General features: G+C 36.3%; 1 protein-coding gene across 3 annotated transcripts in view; it reads left to right on the top strand.

Annotated features, from left to right (window-relative positions):
* YAF2 (YY1 associated factor 2) overlaps positions 1-12551 on the top strand; it is a 78395-nt gene extending 65844 nt beyond the window's left edge. For 2 of the 3 annotated variants that reach the window (XM_044229235.1, XM_044229237.1), the window contains 2 exons: positions 9823-9975; positions 10765-12551. In XM_044229235.1, the coding sequence (XP_044085170.1) occupies positions 9823-9975; positions 10765-11002 (391 nt within the window). In that variant the 3' untranslated portion in view covers positions 11003-12551. Of the gene's footprint in view, positions 1-9822; positions 9976-10764 lie in introns of those variants that run through there. The other variant, XR_006381422.1, reaches the window with a different exon arrangement.
* The last annotated feature ends 2534 nt before the right edge of the window (positions 12552-15085 follow it).

The following is a 15085-nucleotide window of genomic DNA, read 5'->3' as shown; positions in this document are numbered from 1 at the left end:
AACTCTTTTATCTTTCTATTTGGCAATAAATTTTTATAGAGGGGCACCTAGTGGCTCAGTGGGTTAAGCATCTGCCTTTGGCTCAGGTCATGATCCCAGCGTCCTGGGATAGAGCCCTATATTGGGCTCCCTGCTCAGCAAGAAGCCTGCTTCTTCCACTCCAGCTCCCCCATGCTTGTGTTCCCTCTCGCTGTTTCTATCATAAATAGAATCTTTAAAAAATAAAATAAAATAAATTTTTATAGAAAGCAGACATGCACATTAAACCCTTTATTGCATTTTCATGAAAAAGAAGTGAATGCCTCAGAAGATGACATCAGAAATTTTTTTCAAGAAAATGAATTCTTGAAAGTTGGCACATAGTCAAATCAATTACACAGTTGTTTGATAGTTGTATTTATGCATCGTATCTAATTGGTATTGTTAACGATCATTAATAACGAGGTGTTTATTGAGCATCTGTACACGTAAGATCTATGCTAGGCACTGGCATACAAAAATAAGTGAGATATGGATCTCTTCTCATGTAGGGGTTAGAGTACAGTTGGTGGGGAGATAGAACACAGCCATTTAAGGATCAACAGCATTGCAGAGTGATGTGGAAGACCATGTTTTTCCAGAGGTGCTGCAGTGACTCCATAAATATTTGGTGCACATTGCTTTTAAAAATATTTTAATCATTAAAATCCAAAAGAACATGTTATATAAATGTGTTCTATGCACCAAACGGAACATGCGCAAAAGGAAGACCACTAAAGGTAATTAATTTATTCTGCAGGTTAGATTAGCTCATTCTTTTTTTTTTTTTAAATTTCAAAATAAAGTAGCAAATCCTTTATTTGTATTTCTTGAACACTGTGACTAAAGACAGCTCTAGCAACATTTTTTTAGTCCTCATTTTTCCCTCCTTTACGTCTGTCCTCACATAATCATTTTGCTTCCAAGCTGTTCTCAAAACCTCTCTCATCCAGTCTTATTTCCTTCTTATTCTTTATCACAAAATCTCAAAACCCGATTCATTTAAAAATAAAAAATCTACCTCAGAGAGTCATTGAACACTGCCGAATGCTTCCCAGACTAAAGGACCTAGAAATCCAGGGAGTTCACACTGAGTAATTTACATCCCTTCTTGCTTTTTAACCCTTTGTAGGCATCGTGGTACTAGAGCTTTCTGATGTGTCTTCAAATGATAATTTCCTAGATGAATTTTTTTGCAAATTCAAGAAACATTATGTGAACATTATATTTTTAAGGACAGAAAGGAAATGTGGTTTCTCACGTTAGGAGTCATTCAGCAAAAAGGATTTTATCATGCAATATTTTGCAACAATGAACCTGAACCATCTTGTTTTGCCATTAGAAGATGTGATGGTAGGATGCCTGGTTTGCTCAGTCGGTTAAGTGGCTGCTTTTGGCTGGGTCATGATCCTAGGGTCCTGGGATCGAGTCCCACATCGGGCTCCCTGATCAGCAGAGAGCCTGCTTCTCCTTTTTCCTCTGCCTGCTGCTCTGCCTACTTGTGCTCTGTCAAATAAATGAATAAAGTCTTTTTAAGAAAGAAAAAAAAAAGATGTGATGGTGTTCTTTCATCTTTTATGACATTTGGCATCAAAATTTATGTGCTATGATTTGTAAATAGACCATACAGAAGGATAGGTACATATACCTAGTCTAAAAATGAAAATGGTGGGGCACCTAGGTGGCTCAGTTGGTTAAGCGACTGCCTTGGGCTCAGGTCATGATCCTGGAGTCCCAGGATCAAGTCCCACATTGGGTTCCATGCTTAGTTGGAGTCTGCTTCTCCCTCTGACTCTCCCCCTTCTCATGCTCCATCTTCCTCTCTCATTCTGTCTCTCAAATAAATAAATAAAATCTTTAAAAAAATAAAAAAACAAATATGAAAATGGTGGGTGCCTGGGTTGATTAGTGGGTTAAAGCCTCTGCCTTCAGCTCAGGTCATGATCTCAGGGTCCTAGGATGGAGGCCACATCGGGCTCTCTGCTCAGCAGGGAGCCTGCTTCCTCCTCTCTCTCTCTGCCTGCCTCTCTGCCTACTTGTGATCTCTCTCTGTGTCAAATAATAAATAAATAAAATCTTTAAAAAAAAATGGAAATGGTAATTTTGGAGGAAAGAAAATGGTTGTCCTCACTTCAAAAAAAAAAAAAACTATGAACCATCAAGGTTTTTGAAGTAAAATGTTTTGAGAATGCTGGTGCAAAAAGTGGAAATGAAGAGAAGCCAAAATCTACTACAGGTGTGTTTGAAATCATGAAATCAGTATTTCAAGGTAGGTGTGTTCCTAAGAATAGGCATAATAGCTGATGAGGAGTAAGTCAAAAAACTTTGTCTATTTCAGGTCTATATACCTTCAAAACCACATTATTACAGGTTAAAAGTTTGGGCTAAGTAGGTTTTAAATGCTTAGTAAAAATTTAATGTTGGTTGAATTTTATTACTTTATTTCTTTTTTCTGTAAATTATTCATAAAATGACTTAAAGTATTTTTTTTAAGATTTTATTTATTTACCAGACAGAGATCACAAGTAGGCAGAGAGGCAAGTGGAGAAGGAGGGGGGAGAAGGCTTCCTGCTGAGCAGAGAGCCCTGAGACCGTGACTGGAACCCAAGGCAGAGGCTTTAAACCCACTGAGCCACCCAGGTGCCCCAATGACTTTTAAAAGGGCTTGTGGTGATGGCTCTTTTTCCTGATATACTGACAGTTTAAACATGAACTAAAAGCTCTTTCCACATTGTCTATAATAAATTCTCATTCTTTTTTCTGTATTACAGTATACTGGTTTTTTTCTTCTTAATGCTTTTGACAAAACTCACTTTCCTTTTTCTTTCTTTCTTCCTTTTTTTTTTTTTTTTTTAAACTTCTGCATGGTTTTTATCTCATTTGCTAAGTAAATTCTGTGAGGGCACAGATTGTTTGTTTTACCCGTAGTGAATCTTTAGCATCTTACCTATATCTGACTTGTGTAAGTATGCAATAAATTTGTTAAACAAAACAAGGTTGCCACTTACAAATCTACCTTGGTTAGATTTTTCGGGTTTTGTTAGCAGTGTATTAAAAGACTCATAATGGGTTTAGGTTTAGTTCAGTTATTTTTACTCACTGAGATTTATTGTATTGCTTCACTTTATATTTTAGTGTTATGAAAATGACTATTTCTTTCTGAGCTATGAGTGATACTGCCTCTTATAGAAAGAAACCAGTAAATACTTTATACCTCACTTGTTTTGCTTGTCCCAACTCGACAAAGCTAAATTGTGATGAGGTTGATCAAGCTTGAGACATTTTTCTTAAAATGTTTAGCATATAGAATTTTTTTTTAAAGATTTTATTTATTTATTTGAGAGAGAGACAGTGAGAGAGAGCACGAGCGAGGAGAAGGTCAGAGGGAGAAGCAGACTCCCCATGGAGCTGGGAGCCTGATGCGGGACTCCATCCCGGGACTCCAGGACCGTGACCTGTGCCGAAGGCAGTTGCTCAACCAACTGAGCCACCCAGGCGCCCGCATATAGAATTTTTGATGTGGGGTGATAGGATAGAAGGCAGAAAGGTAGTTAGAAATGGCATATAGCAAGTCAGCATGTACCACCAGTCTTCTACCTGCATGGAAAGTTAAGCAGCTCCTAAAAATACTTTGTCTGATGAATAGTAGATAGCCATTACATTATTGTTAAATTTGCACTTTTTTCTTACATTACAGTAAATCAATAGACCTGCAAAATTTTACACAGTCTATCTGGGCTGTTTATGAAGGATATACCGAGGCATGTGAAGATTCCCTCAATTTCTTTTTTTTTTTTTTTAAAGATTTTATTTATTTATTTGACAGAGAGAGATCACAGGTAAGCAGAGAGGCTGGCAGAAAGAGAGAGAGAGAGAGGGAAGCAGGCTCCCCGCTGAGCAGAGAGCCCGATGCGGGACTCGATCCCAGGACCTGAGCCGAAGGCAGCGGCTTAACCCACTGAGCCACCCAGGCGCCCCGATTCCCTCAATTTCTAAATATCATATTTCACAAGTAACAGCTTAGTCATGATATATGTAAATAGGAAGAGGACAAGAGAATGTAGTTGGGATATGGTAATTAACTAACTAGATGCCCTTTCGTCCTCCATATTGCAAAACCTCTGGCATTATAGGTGTATTGTGAAAACTATGAATGAGAAATCACTGGACATAAAAGGCACTTCTTAAAAATGACACCCTGCCCCTTCATGAGTTAACAATCTCCCACCTCTAAAATTTCCCACTATTTTCCAGATTTTTCTCTTTAAGGAGAAGAAGGATCATAGTTTAAATCTTAAGATCCCTAGAGATATGAAGGCTTTCTTTTCAGTAGGGCATGGTACTGAGTCACTTTATGATATGTTAAAAAGGTAAGCTGTGTTCGCCTGCTTTCAGTGAAGCATCTTTAAAGTGCATTCAGCCTCTAGAGAGCAGCAGAGAACTTCATTTCAGTAATTAGTCTACACACACACACACACACACACACTCTTGTGTATTTATATTTTGTGCTTCTTTTTTTCCCATAGTTGAATTAGATCAAATAATCATAGAGCAATGGAACACATTCGTAATCTTTTTTTTTTTCCCCCACAAGATTTTACTTATCTGACAGAGAGCATGCACAAGCAGAGGTCGCAGCAGGCAAAGGGAGATGGAGAAGCAGGCTCCCACCGAGGAGGGAGCCTGATGCGGGACTCAGTCCCAGGACCCTTGGATCATGACCTGAGCCGAAGGCAGACGCTTAACCGAATGAGCTATCCAGGCACCCCACAATCATAATCTTTAAGGGAAAATCAACCATCATTAAAAAGAGAATAAGGGAATGGAACATTGGACATTTAGGAAAGTCTAGGATAAAAAGATATCACTACTCAAGAACAGAAGTAAATATTTTTAAGGGAAAAGAGAACCACTGCAGAAGATTTGTAAGTGATTGAAAAATAACAAAATCAATAACTACACTAGGTACATTAATAACGCACGGTTGCTTATTAGATCACTTGTCTCATATTTACATTTGCTCATAGGAAAGCTTTGCTTATATTTTATTAAATCTATAAATCCAACATAATTAAGATCAAGCTTGTCAGTCCTTCTGATTTAGAGTAGACCTGTTCTTGGCTTTCCTGTAACTGCCTTAGTCCATTTGAGCTGCTATAACAAAAATATCATAAATGGTATGGCTTATGAACAGCAAACATTTATTTCTTACAGTTTTGGAGGCTGCAAGTCTGAGATCATGGCACCATCAGGTTAGCTGTCTGATAAGGACCCACTTCCACATTGCCAGCTATTTTTTCAGATGGCAGAAGAGTCAAGGGATCTCTCTGGAGCACTATCCATGAGGGCTGTACCCACATGAACTAATCACCTGTCAAAGGCCCCACCTCCTAAAACTATCACTTTGGAGGGGTAGAATTTCAACAAATACATTTTGGAGGGAACACAAACATTCAGTTCATAGCACTGTCCTAAAACTTCCCATTTCTTTCAGTTTTATTCCCATTTGGGGGAGAGTTCTTTATCCCTCTTATTGAGGTAAACATCTGATCATATTTTCCTTCTGAAATGTCCTCACATTCACTGCTTCAGTGCCATTCTCCTGATGAGTATAGACCCTTATTACTATTACTTCATTCCCAGTTTGATTTGGTAGTCTTCTAGCTTGTCTTCAGAGACCAGCCTCTCACTTGACCAGTTTAACTAATTGTTCGTTCTGTGTTGGTTTTGACTTGGATGGTGTGCGTTTATTGAATAGTTTGTTCTTACCACTGACAGAATAACATTTAGAAGAATTTTATATTCATAACTCATTAAAAATAAATTATATATTTTACTCAACCTCGTGGTTTTATGAAGCAAATCATGCTCTACTAATACTTTCATATTGATGGGCCATTTAAAAGGGGAAATGATTCTAGGAAGATTCTGGAGAGATAAAGTTTGTTAAATATGAATAAGACTTGATAACAATTGTAAGAGACCTGAAGTTGGGGAATTAGGATGTCCCTTTCTCACATAAAAGTGGGAGTTGAGGAACAGTGTCACATAATAGATGGGTACCCACTTGGAGACAAGTCCTTGAGGGGTAAGGAAGTGATTGATCATGTTATAAAAAATATTCTGTACCTACTACAGCACAAAGGGTTATATTCCTGAAAATCTTGATCAGAGAACCCGTGATTGAGATAGTCTGATCTTACAGCATTAAGTCATTAATGAACACAGGTCATTGGTGAATACAGAAAAACCTTGAAAAAATGTGCAATTTTACTTGAAGGCAGCACTAAATCAATGATGTCTTGAGTAGTAATAATGGCTACTCAATAACTAATGTCGATTTATTGGTTGTAGAAACATCAGGATTTTTACTCTAGGTTCAAAAGCATGTGAATTTATTTTGATATTTATAATTTTATTTTCAATTTAATCAATAACATTTTTGTTAATTTATTTTGCATTAAATTTTAGGATGGAGGGAGTGACACAGTACAAAACATAATAAAGGAAGTTGTCAAACCTTCATTTGTTATGGAAGGAAGACATTCAGAGATCCATATTACCTTGGGAGACCAAATGATGACTACACCTCAGTTGCATTTTATATCTTGGAGTGACTCTCAATTTTAGGTGACTCACTGTTCATTAGGCAGTAGTTTAAATAACTCTTCTCAACCCTGGCACACCTTTGAGCTTTCTTTTCTCTTTCCATTTCCAACATAATTGAAAGATTTATTAATTCTTGTTGCTCTTACTTTTTACTACTTGTTTACTTCTGTGTAGTGAATGGTTGATCCTGGCCAATAACTAACCTTAGAGACTGCTCCTTAAAACACACCTTTCTTCCTTGTTAAACCTAATTTTATTATTCAGCAACAAATACTAAGTATTTTTTTAGTACTATGCTAAGTGCTAGTTAATACAGTGGAGCATAAAGCTAATACCTTCTCTTTTCTTCTGGAGTTTTACATCCTCGAAGAGGAAACAGATAATAAAATTAAAATTGCAATTTCTCAGGGTGCTTGAGTGGCTCAGTGGATTAGGCCTCTGCCTTCAGCTCAGGTCACAATTCCAGGGTCCTAGGATCGAGCCCCACATCGGGCTCTCTCCTTGGCGGGGAGCCTCCCCTCCCCCCACTGCCCCGCCGCTCCCTGCCTGCCTCTCTGCCTACTTGTGATCTCTGTCTGTCAAATAAATAAAAATTTAAAAAAAAAATTGCAATATCTCCATTACTCCCTATGTTCCTTTTTTTTTTTCCCTGTAGCATTTGTCAACATTTAAGACTCTGTATTCATTTTTTGTTTGATTCCACCCGCATAATGTTGGCTCCATGAGGGCAAGGCTCTGTTTTCCTAGAGGAATATTTGTTGGTTAAGAAGTGAAAAAGGGGTGCGCGTGGGTGGCTCAGTGGGTTAAGCCTCTGCCTTCGGCTCAGGTCATGATCTCAGGGACCTGGGATTGAGCCCCACATTGGGATCTCTACTCAGCAGGGAGTCTTCTTCCCTCCCTCTCTCTCTGCCTGCCTTTCTGTCTACTTCTGATCTCTCTCTATCGAATAAATAAATAAAATCTTTAAAAAAAAAATGAAAAAGGAGGGGACGCCTGGGTGGCTCAGTCCTTAAGCATCTAATTCGGCTCAGGTCATGATCCCAGAGTTCTGGGATCGAGCCCTGCATCGGGCTTCCTGCTCATCAGGAAGCCTCCTTCTCTGTCTCCCACTCCCCAGCTTGTGTTCCCTCTCCTGTCTCTGTCAAATAAGTAAATAAAATCTTAAAAAAAAAAAAGTGAAGGGACACCTGGGTGGCTCAGTGGGTTGAAGCCTCTGCCTTCGGCTCAGGTCATGATCCCAGGGTCCTGGGATCCAGCCCCACATTGGGCTTTCTGTGCAGCACGGAGCCTGCTTCCTCCTCTCTCTCTCTGCCTGCCTCTCTGCCTACTTGTGCTCTCTGTCTCTCAAATAAATAAATAAATAAATAAACAAATAAAATCTTTAAAAATAAATAAATAAAGTAGCTTTCCTAACACTTTCTCTGCCACTGTAGTACCTTTCCTCTTCAGGTTGCTGCCAGTAATCTTTGTAAAATTCAATTCTTAATTTCTTCTATGATCTCTTATCTTTTCTTTTAAGGGTAAACCAGATTCCTTAGCTCATTATTGAATTTCTTCCCATCCAGTTAGCCTTGCTTTTTTTTTTTTTTAATTATTTACTTGCCACTCCCTGCTCTCCATCTCAAAATTTATATGGCAGCAATACCAATATTTGCACTTATAGCTTCTTTGTGAAGTGGGGGCTAGCTCAGAGGCATCAGCTAACTCAGAAATCAGTTAGAAATGCAAATTTTTAGGCTCCACCTCAGGGCTTTCTGAATTAGAGACCCTGGGAGTAGGGCTAAGCAAGCTAAAAACAGGCCTTCCAGATGAGCCTGATATACCTTAAATTTAAGGACCATTGCTTTCATCCATTAAAAATTATTTCCTTACCAAGCTCGGCCATTAATTACTGTGTTTTCAGTATCACTTTCATTTGTGTAACTCTTAATCTATATCATTAACCCTGATATCTGTGTCAATCCTACTTCTTAAATTCTGTGGAACATCTTTCTTGGGTATCTGTCTGTGCTTCAGACTCTGTAGGCTCTAAATGAAATGCATTATTCATCTACTGAAACCTGTTTTACATGCTGTGTTTCCTATTTACTCCTTCAAAAGATTCCTCCTTATAGCTTTGAGTGATAGTGCAGCATTTTTCATTGGTTTCTATTTTGTCTTGTTCTAGAGGAACAACAACAACAAAACAACAAAAAGATTCTTTAATAATTCTACTGACCAAAAGAGGGTCAGGACTTTCCACGCAATAGAATTACTATGTTTTGTAGACCATTTGTTAAAATGTATGTTTATCTTACTCTCCCTTAGTCTTTCATTCCACTCCCTTCTCCTCAGTCTTCTTTCTGTCTCTCAGTTTCAGAACTTAGAGATTGTTTACTTTGAATCTTGACCTCAGATGCCCAGATTCTACCATAAAGCTGGAGGGATCTTTGACCCTGCGTCAGTAGAGTCACAACTTGTGTGCCACAACTTGTGGCACCAAAGCGTGAAACCAAGAAGCATTTCTGATATCTTGGTGCAATTTCTGCAGGAGGTTCCCAATATTTTTTAAAGGAATAAGTGAGTAAGTAGGCAAGTCTCAAAAGAATGGACAGATTGTCAGGGTCGAAAAAGCATGATGAGATTGTGACTAGAGATACAAAAAACTTCAAGGATTTTAGCAATGAAGAGTGAGGAATTTTGACTCTCAAGTATTAAATGAATAAATGAGAGATTTTTAGAGGAAAGACAAGCCGTCATTATCAAAGATGGTTAGATTCTTTCTTCTGTGAGGGAGAAGGGATAAATTTAAATATTATTTCAGTATAAATTTTCAAGTTTAATTTTTAGGACTCATGCTTATTTATATGTGTGCTTCCCTGTGAGCGCTAAGTTTGATATACTTTTTTAATAATTTTCACATTGATTCATGTATTGGTTATATTCTAATGGTTGACCATATATTTTAGGCTATAACTTTTTACTGTTATTATAGTTCTGTTTTTGTTGGATAGGAAAGACAATAATTTGTGTGTGTGTGTGTGCATGTGTGTATGTAAAATCTATTAAATTGCACATTAAATGATCTCACATGAGGAATTTTTATACTTGAGAATCATATCATATATCTATTCTTATAATTTGAGCTATTCTCATAAGGAATATATATTCTTAAATTATAATAAACAAAAACCTTTCTTTTTAACATACACACAGGAAACCTCGACCTGTCTCCCAGTTGGTTGCCCAGCAGGTTACTCAGCAGTTTGTGCCCCCTACACAGTCAAAGAAAGAGAAAAAAGATAAAGTAGAAAAAGAAAAAAGTGAAAAGGAAACAACTAGCAAAAAGAACAGTCATAAGAAAACCAGGTAAATTTGTGAAATAATAAATGAACCATTTAATATTCTCTGTTAACATTGATATATTCACATGTAACATGGACATAAAGGATTTCATCTCCTTTATTATAAAATATGAAAGTGTCTTTCTGAGCTTGAGAGGTCTGTTAGAAATTAAGCATAGAGGCCACTAATATAAGCTTAAACGCTTGCCTGCCTGCCTGCCTTCCTTCCTTTCTTCCTTCCCTCTTCTCTCTTTGCTTACTAGACTCAAAGACATTTGAGTTGGAGCTGATACTTTTTCGGTCATAAAGCCAGGAGTGACATTCGTAATACTGAACAGATATTTGCCTGGGCTTTAACCGGTTAAAATCTTCATGGGTATCGGCAGAACAGATAATCATGATGTCCTTCTCAGTGCATATCTCTGGAGTAACAGCCTTGCATATATAACTCTGCCTTAATAGTTATTAACTTACTCTGCAATCCAACTATGTCATTGCTTTTCTAAAACATTTATTTAGTAAAATTGATAAGCTGTTTGCAAAACTATGATAAAGCTTTAAAAGCACAATTAAGAGACCATTGCTTCCAGAGTATCCATTTGTCATGTTGAATAAGATTCATCAATGATTGGTTCAATTAATGTTAATGATTTGAAACATTTAATTATATTTTTGTGGCTAGTTCATACATGAATCTAGAGCTTTAAATATAGATGTATTCATTTTGTTATTTTTATCTAATTTATCCATTATATGTTCAGAAAGTTGGTCGAGAGAAAAGCTAGTTTAAAATTTTATCATCTTTTGTATTTAGGCCAAGATTGAAAAATGTGGATCGGAGTAGTGCTCAGCATTTGGAAGTTACCGTTGGAGATCTGACAGTCATTATTACAGACTTTAAGGAGAAAACGAAGTCCCCGCCTGCATCTAGTGCTGCTTCTGCAGATCAACACAGTCAGAGTGGCTCTAGCTCTGATAACACAGAGAGGGGAATGTCCAGGTCATCTTCACCCAGAGGAGAAGCCTCATCATTGAATGGAGAATCTCATTAAAGTTATTTTCTCCAATTTCTTCGTCACTTCTGTCATAACATGCAAATACACAGATTATGCCAAGAAGTACCACATTTTCATGACAAACATTCATGCACAATCCATAATTTGCGTTTTACACAAAATAGAAATTTGTTAGAATTTGTTAGACTTCATTGCAATCTATGCCTACCAAACAGACCTTTTCAGACCTGACATTTTGGTCTCCACAGTTCAAGGTGCCATGAAAATGTGGTTGAATTATTCATTATGCAGTGTTATTGGTAAGTCTATTTTCACTTTTAGTTTAGTGAATTCTAACACATAATTCTTGAATTCTCCACTATTGGCATGTAACGAATTTAAATTTTTATAACATAGTGCAAGCTGCCTAAATATGTATTATTTGAGAATTGTGAACGAATAGTTATATGTATACAAGTCAAAGATCAACTTAATCAACTATTGCTGCAACAGGATTTTCTTAATGGTTATCCTCTTAAATACACCTGCTGGTACTTGGTGTGGTTAAATAGGAAAATTGTTATTAAATAAAGAATTTGTATGAACCGTTGCCAATGTTTTTGACACATTTTACTAAATTATTGTTCCTGAATTATGTTTCTGGTTTTGTCTTTGTTTTTTTTTTGTTTATCTTTAAAGCATTCATTATTGTAATGTTTACTAGCAGAGTAGTAAACAATAAAACATTGATTATTTAGCTTTATAATTCAGGTTTAGTGCTCTTATCATTGAACACTGGTATTTTCTGTATAATATAAAACTTTAAAGTTCAAATAATTATAAGCATTTGGCAAAAACAGAAAAGAAACCTGACATTTTAAAGGCTGCAATTTTGGAAAAGCTTTAACTTAATAATAGTTTATCACTGTTGTCTTGCCCCAAACTTGTGCAGGGTCATAGAAGTATGAATCTAATTAATATAGAAATGGAACTGTTTCACAGAACTGGGAAATAACTAATTTTAAATCAGTTTAATTGGCCTCTTATTAAATATAAGATTCTTATGAAAGTCATAGTGCCCTATTTTCAGACACAAATGCCAGTTTATGCATTTATCAATATTCCTGAAATAAAAGTATTTACAGCCTCACTTACTATTATGTAAAATTACCAATAAAATATTTTTATGACTACAGATTTTGCAGTTTTGTTCACAACTAATAATGTGTTTCATGTTGTATTTAAAAATCCAACCTAGAAACCACACAGTACTTTTTAAATTTTTCTAGGGTCTCCTGCTTCTTTTAAGCCATTTGTTTAATGTATATCCACCTCTAGGAGACTTCTGAAATATAAATTTAAAACATAGCTTAGATACAAAATATCACTTAAAAGCACTATGATTGCATTTGAAGAACAGAAAAAACAAAACTGTAGACCCTGACAGTTGTGATATTTGGTGGTTTCTCGTGGTAATGTAATTTTCTGTTTAATTGCAGTACTTTTTCCAGGCACAATGGGACTGTCTTTTTTGTAAGATGCTAGTTGTGAAATACAGTTACTTGCATACAGTAAAAGTCTGTGATTAAAACATTTATATACCTCATTCTTTAGTGTTGTTAAATGAAAAATTAAAGTTTGTTTTTATCATATGATGCTTTCAGTGGAACCCCAGTGAACTGGTTATGTTCTTTTAAAACACGAAAAATTTTTGCCATATTTTATTGCTTTTCATGTTTTTCAAATGTTTTAAATTTTAGACATAGTAAAAATTACAAGTAATAATTGTAATAGGGAAAATCTTCTAATTTTTAAGTCAAAACTGTGCTTGGAGGCACTAGGTCTTATGATGATCAAATTCTTTCTGGATGTATTTTAAATGGACTGTGGGAGAGAAAGAATTTTGACAGAGATGGGATTTTACCTGAATGGAGCGTAGTCATTTTTTCATAAGGTGGGGGTGGCAGAGATAGTATAGTGTGGAAATTTAGTGTGCTAACTGGTTCTGATGCTTTGTATCCCGGTTGTAGAACCTAAGTGAGCTTGAGTAAACTACTCGAGGTCATGTCCCATCTATTATATAGGGGTAACGGTAGTCAAATCTAACTGATAGAGTCGTGGGGAGAATTTAATGTCAATCCATATAAAATTCTTAACAACTATATGGCACACACTGGCTGATCGGTAAATGAGCCTTTACTATCTTTATCGGTAAAATCCCATTACAAAAACAAATTGTTTCTACACCCTCTTGGATGACCAAAAGGAATTGTGTTCTGTAAGTTACACTGAATTTTCTACATCTGATGTTTGCTCTGATCCCAGACCAGCCAACTTTCTGTAATTAAAGAACCTGATGGAATGCTATATGAGGCAGGACAACTGAACTGAGTCGGCTGGCTTGAAATTTTGTTTTCCTGTCATTAATCACAATTCACGTGCTTTTATTTCACCCTACCTCAAATACACTTATAAACCAGGAAACAGACCCAAATTGAGTAAATATACCTAATGTTAAAATATGCAAAAAGATTCAGAGCCTGGGCTTAGGGTACATTTGTAGCTCTGTTTCATCAATTTACACTGTGGTTTTAGCAGTGGGTTCTTTTAACCAAATTTCATACAAAAAGAGGATTTGAATGTTTTTCAGAGTTTATTAACTTATTTTGATACAATTAAGAGCAAAGATATAATTTGAGGCATACCAGAATATGTATTCTTAAAACCTTTTGTATTACACAGTAGAAATAGTTGACTTAAAAGCTTTATTTTTGTTAAATGCTTTCCTAAAATTATAGTGATAGTAGACAAAGTGAAAACATTAAAAAAGGAAGAGAATCTCAGCTTTTCTAAGTTGATAGCATTTTTATTACCTTTCTTTTAGACAAAAATCCTTTATTTTCCTTGCCTAAAGAATGTAGTTTCTGCATGTTTATTCATTAATGCTAAACGGTCTAGAAATTTCAGTTTCCAGTGAGGCCCTTAATTTTACTTATTTTCTTGATCTGCACATTACCTCTTCTGGAGTTTTAAAGACATGATATAGGAACTGGACCATTGATAGGAATTTCTGTACTATACTTTGAACATTAAGTGAAAATAGAAAAGGGGGTGTATAAGGAAAACAATAACCATAAAATAATATTTTGACTTATCGGCACTGCCCTCCCCTGCCCTTCAAACATAGGCACCTTCAGTTTTCTGGAATAATGAATGTAGAAAAATTGAAGTGCAGAAAAGTCAGTGATCAGAATCAAGAGACACTGAAGTTTACCAAATATAGGATGTGACTGGTCATTTTGTGAAAGCAGAAGGAAAAGAATGCCCTCACTGGCTATTGAGGGTGATCGAAAATAAGCCCCATTAATAGCAAAGGCAAGGAGGGATAGGAATGGAGGGAAAATGAGGGAGGGGGTGGAGAAAAAGCAAAGATAGCAGAAATTAGGAAATGGGGTATTGAAACAATCTGGATGATCATAGAGGAGAATCACTAGGGAGGCAGAGAACAAATTGTAGTATGTCTCTGAGAAGGTTTAGAAACTGCACTGTGATACATCCTCCTAATGACTCAGTCATTAAAATTTTAGCTGTGTTTACTAGGGCAGCAATCTGTGTAATAACTTCAGAACAATTTTCTTTAAAACCAGTTCATTTTAAGAAGCTGTGTTAGAGAAGTTTTACCTTGAATTATATGAACACTACTTTCCTAAAAGCAGATCCCCTCTCTCCCAGATAATTTAAATGTTTTTAATGTGGCCTTTGTATTTAGCCAGTGTAGCTATTCCTGTCTTTATGGGCCAGTTCTGTAGCTTGTGAAATTCCATACTAAGATAGGTACTTCTATGGAAAGATCAAGTAGAGCTCTGAGAAGTTTCAGTGCTCTGGGACATGTTTCATGTTCTAAATCATTTTATGGGTGTGTTTGTTTTCTGTGTGTTTTCATCAGTAGGAGTCATAGAATGTAGTAGCTATTTTACTATTGTTACACTATTTTCCTGATCTAGGTTGTCTTTATATCATACTCAATTCAGAGAACATTTATTGAATATATTTTGTGCACTTGGCATTGAACTAGGGGTTGGAGCTCACATGTTAAGAGGAGAGAACTGTAAGTAAGTAAGTACAGTGCCATCACTGCAA

This window comes from Neovison vison, chromosome 12 (genome assembly GCF_020171115.1).
Source record: "Neovison vison isolate M4711 chromosome 12, ASM_NN_V1, whole genome shotgun sequence".
Classification (NCBI taxonomy): domain Eukaryota; kingdom Metazoa; phylum Chordata; class Mammalia; order Carnivora; family Mustelidae; genus Neogale; species Neogale vison.
This window is presented reverse-complemented; position numbering and strand designations above follow the sequence as displayed.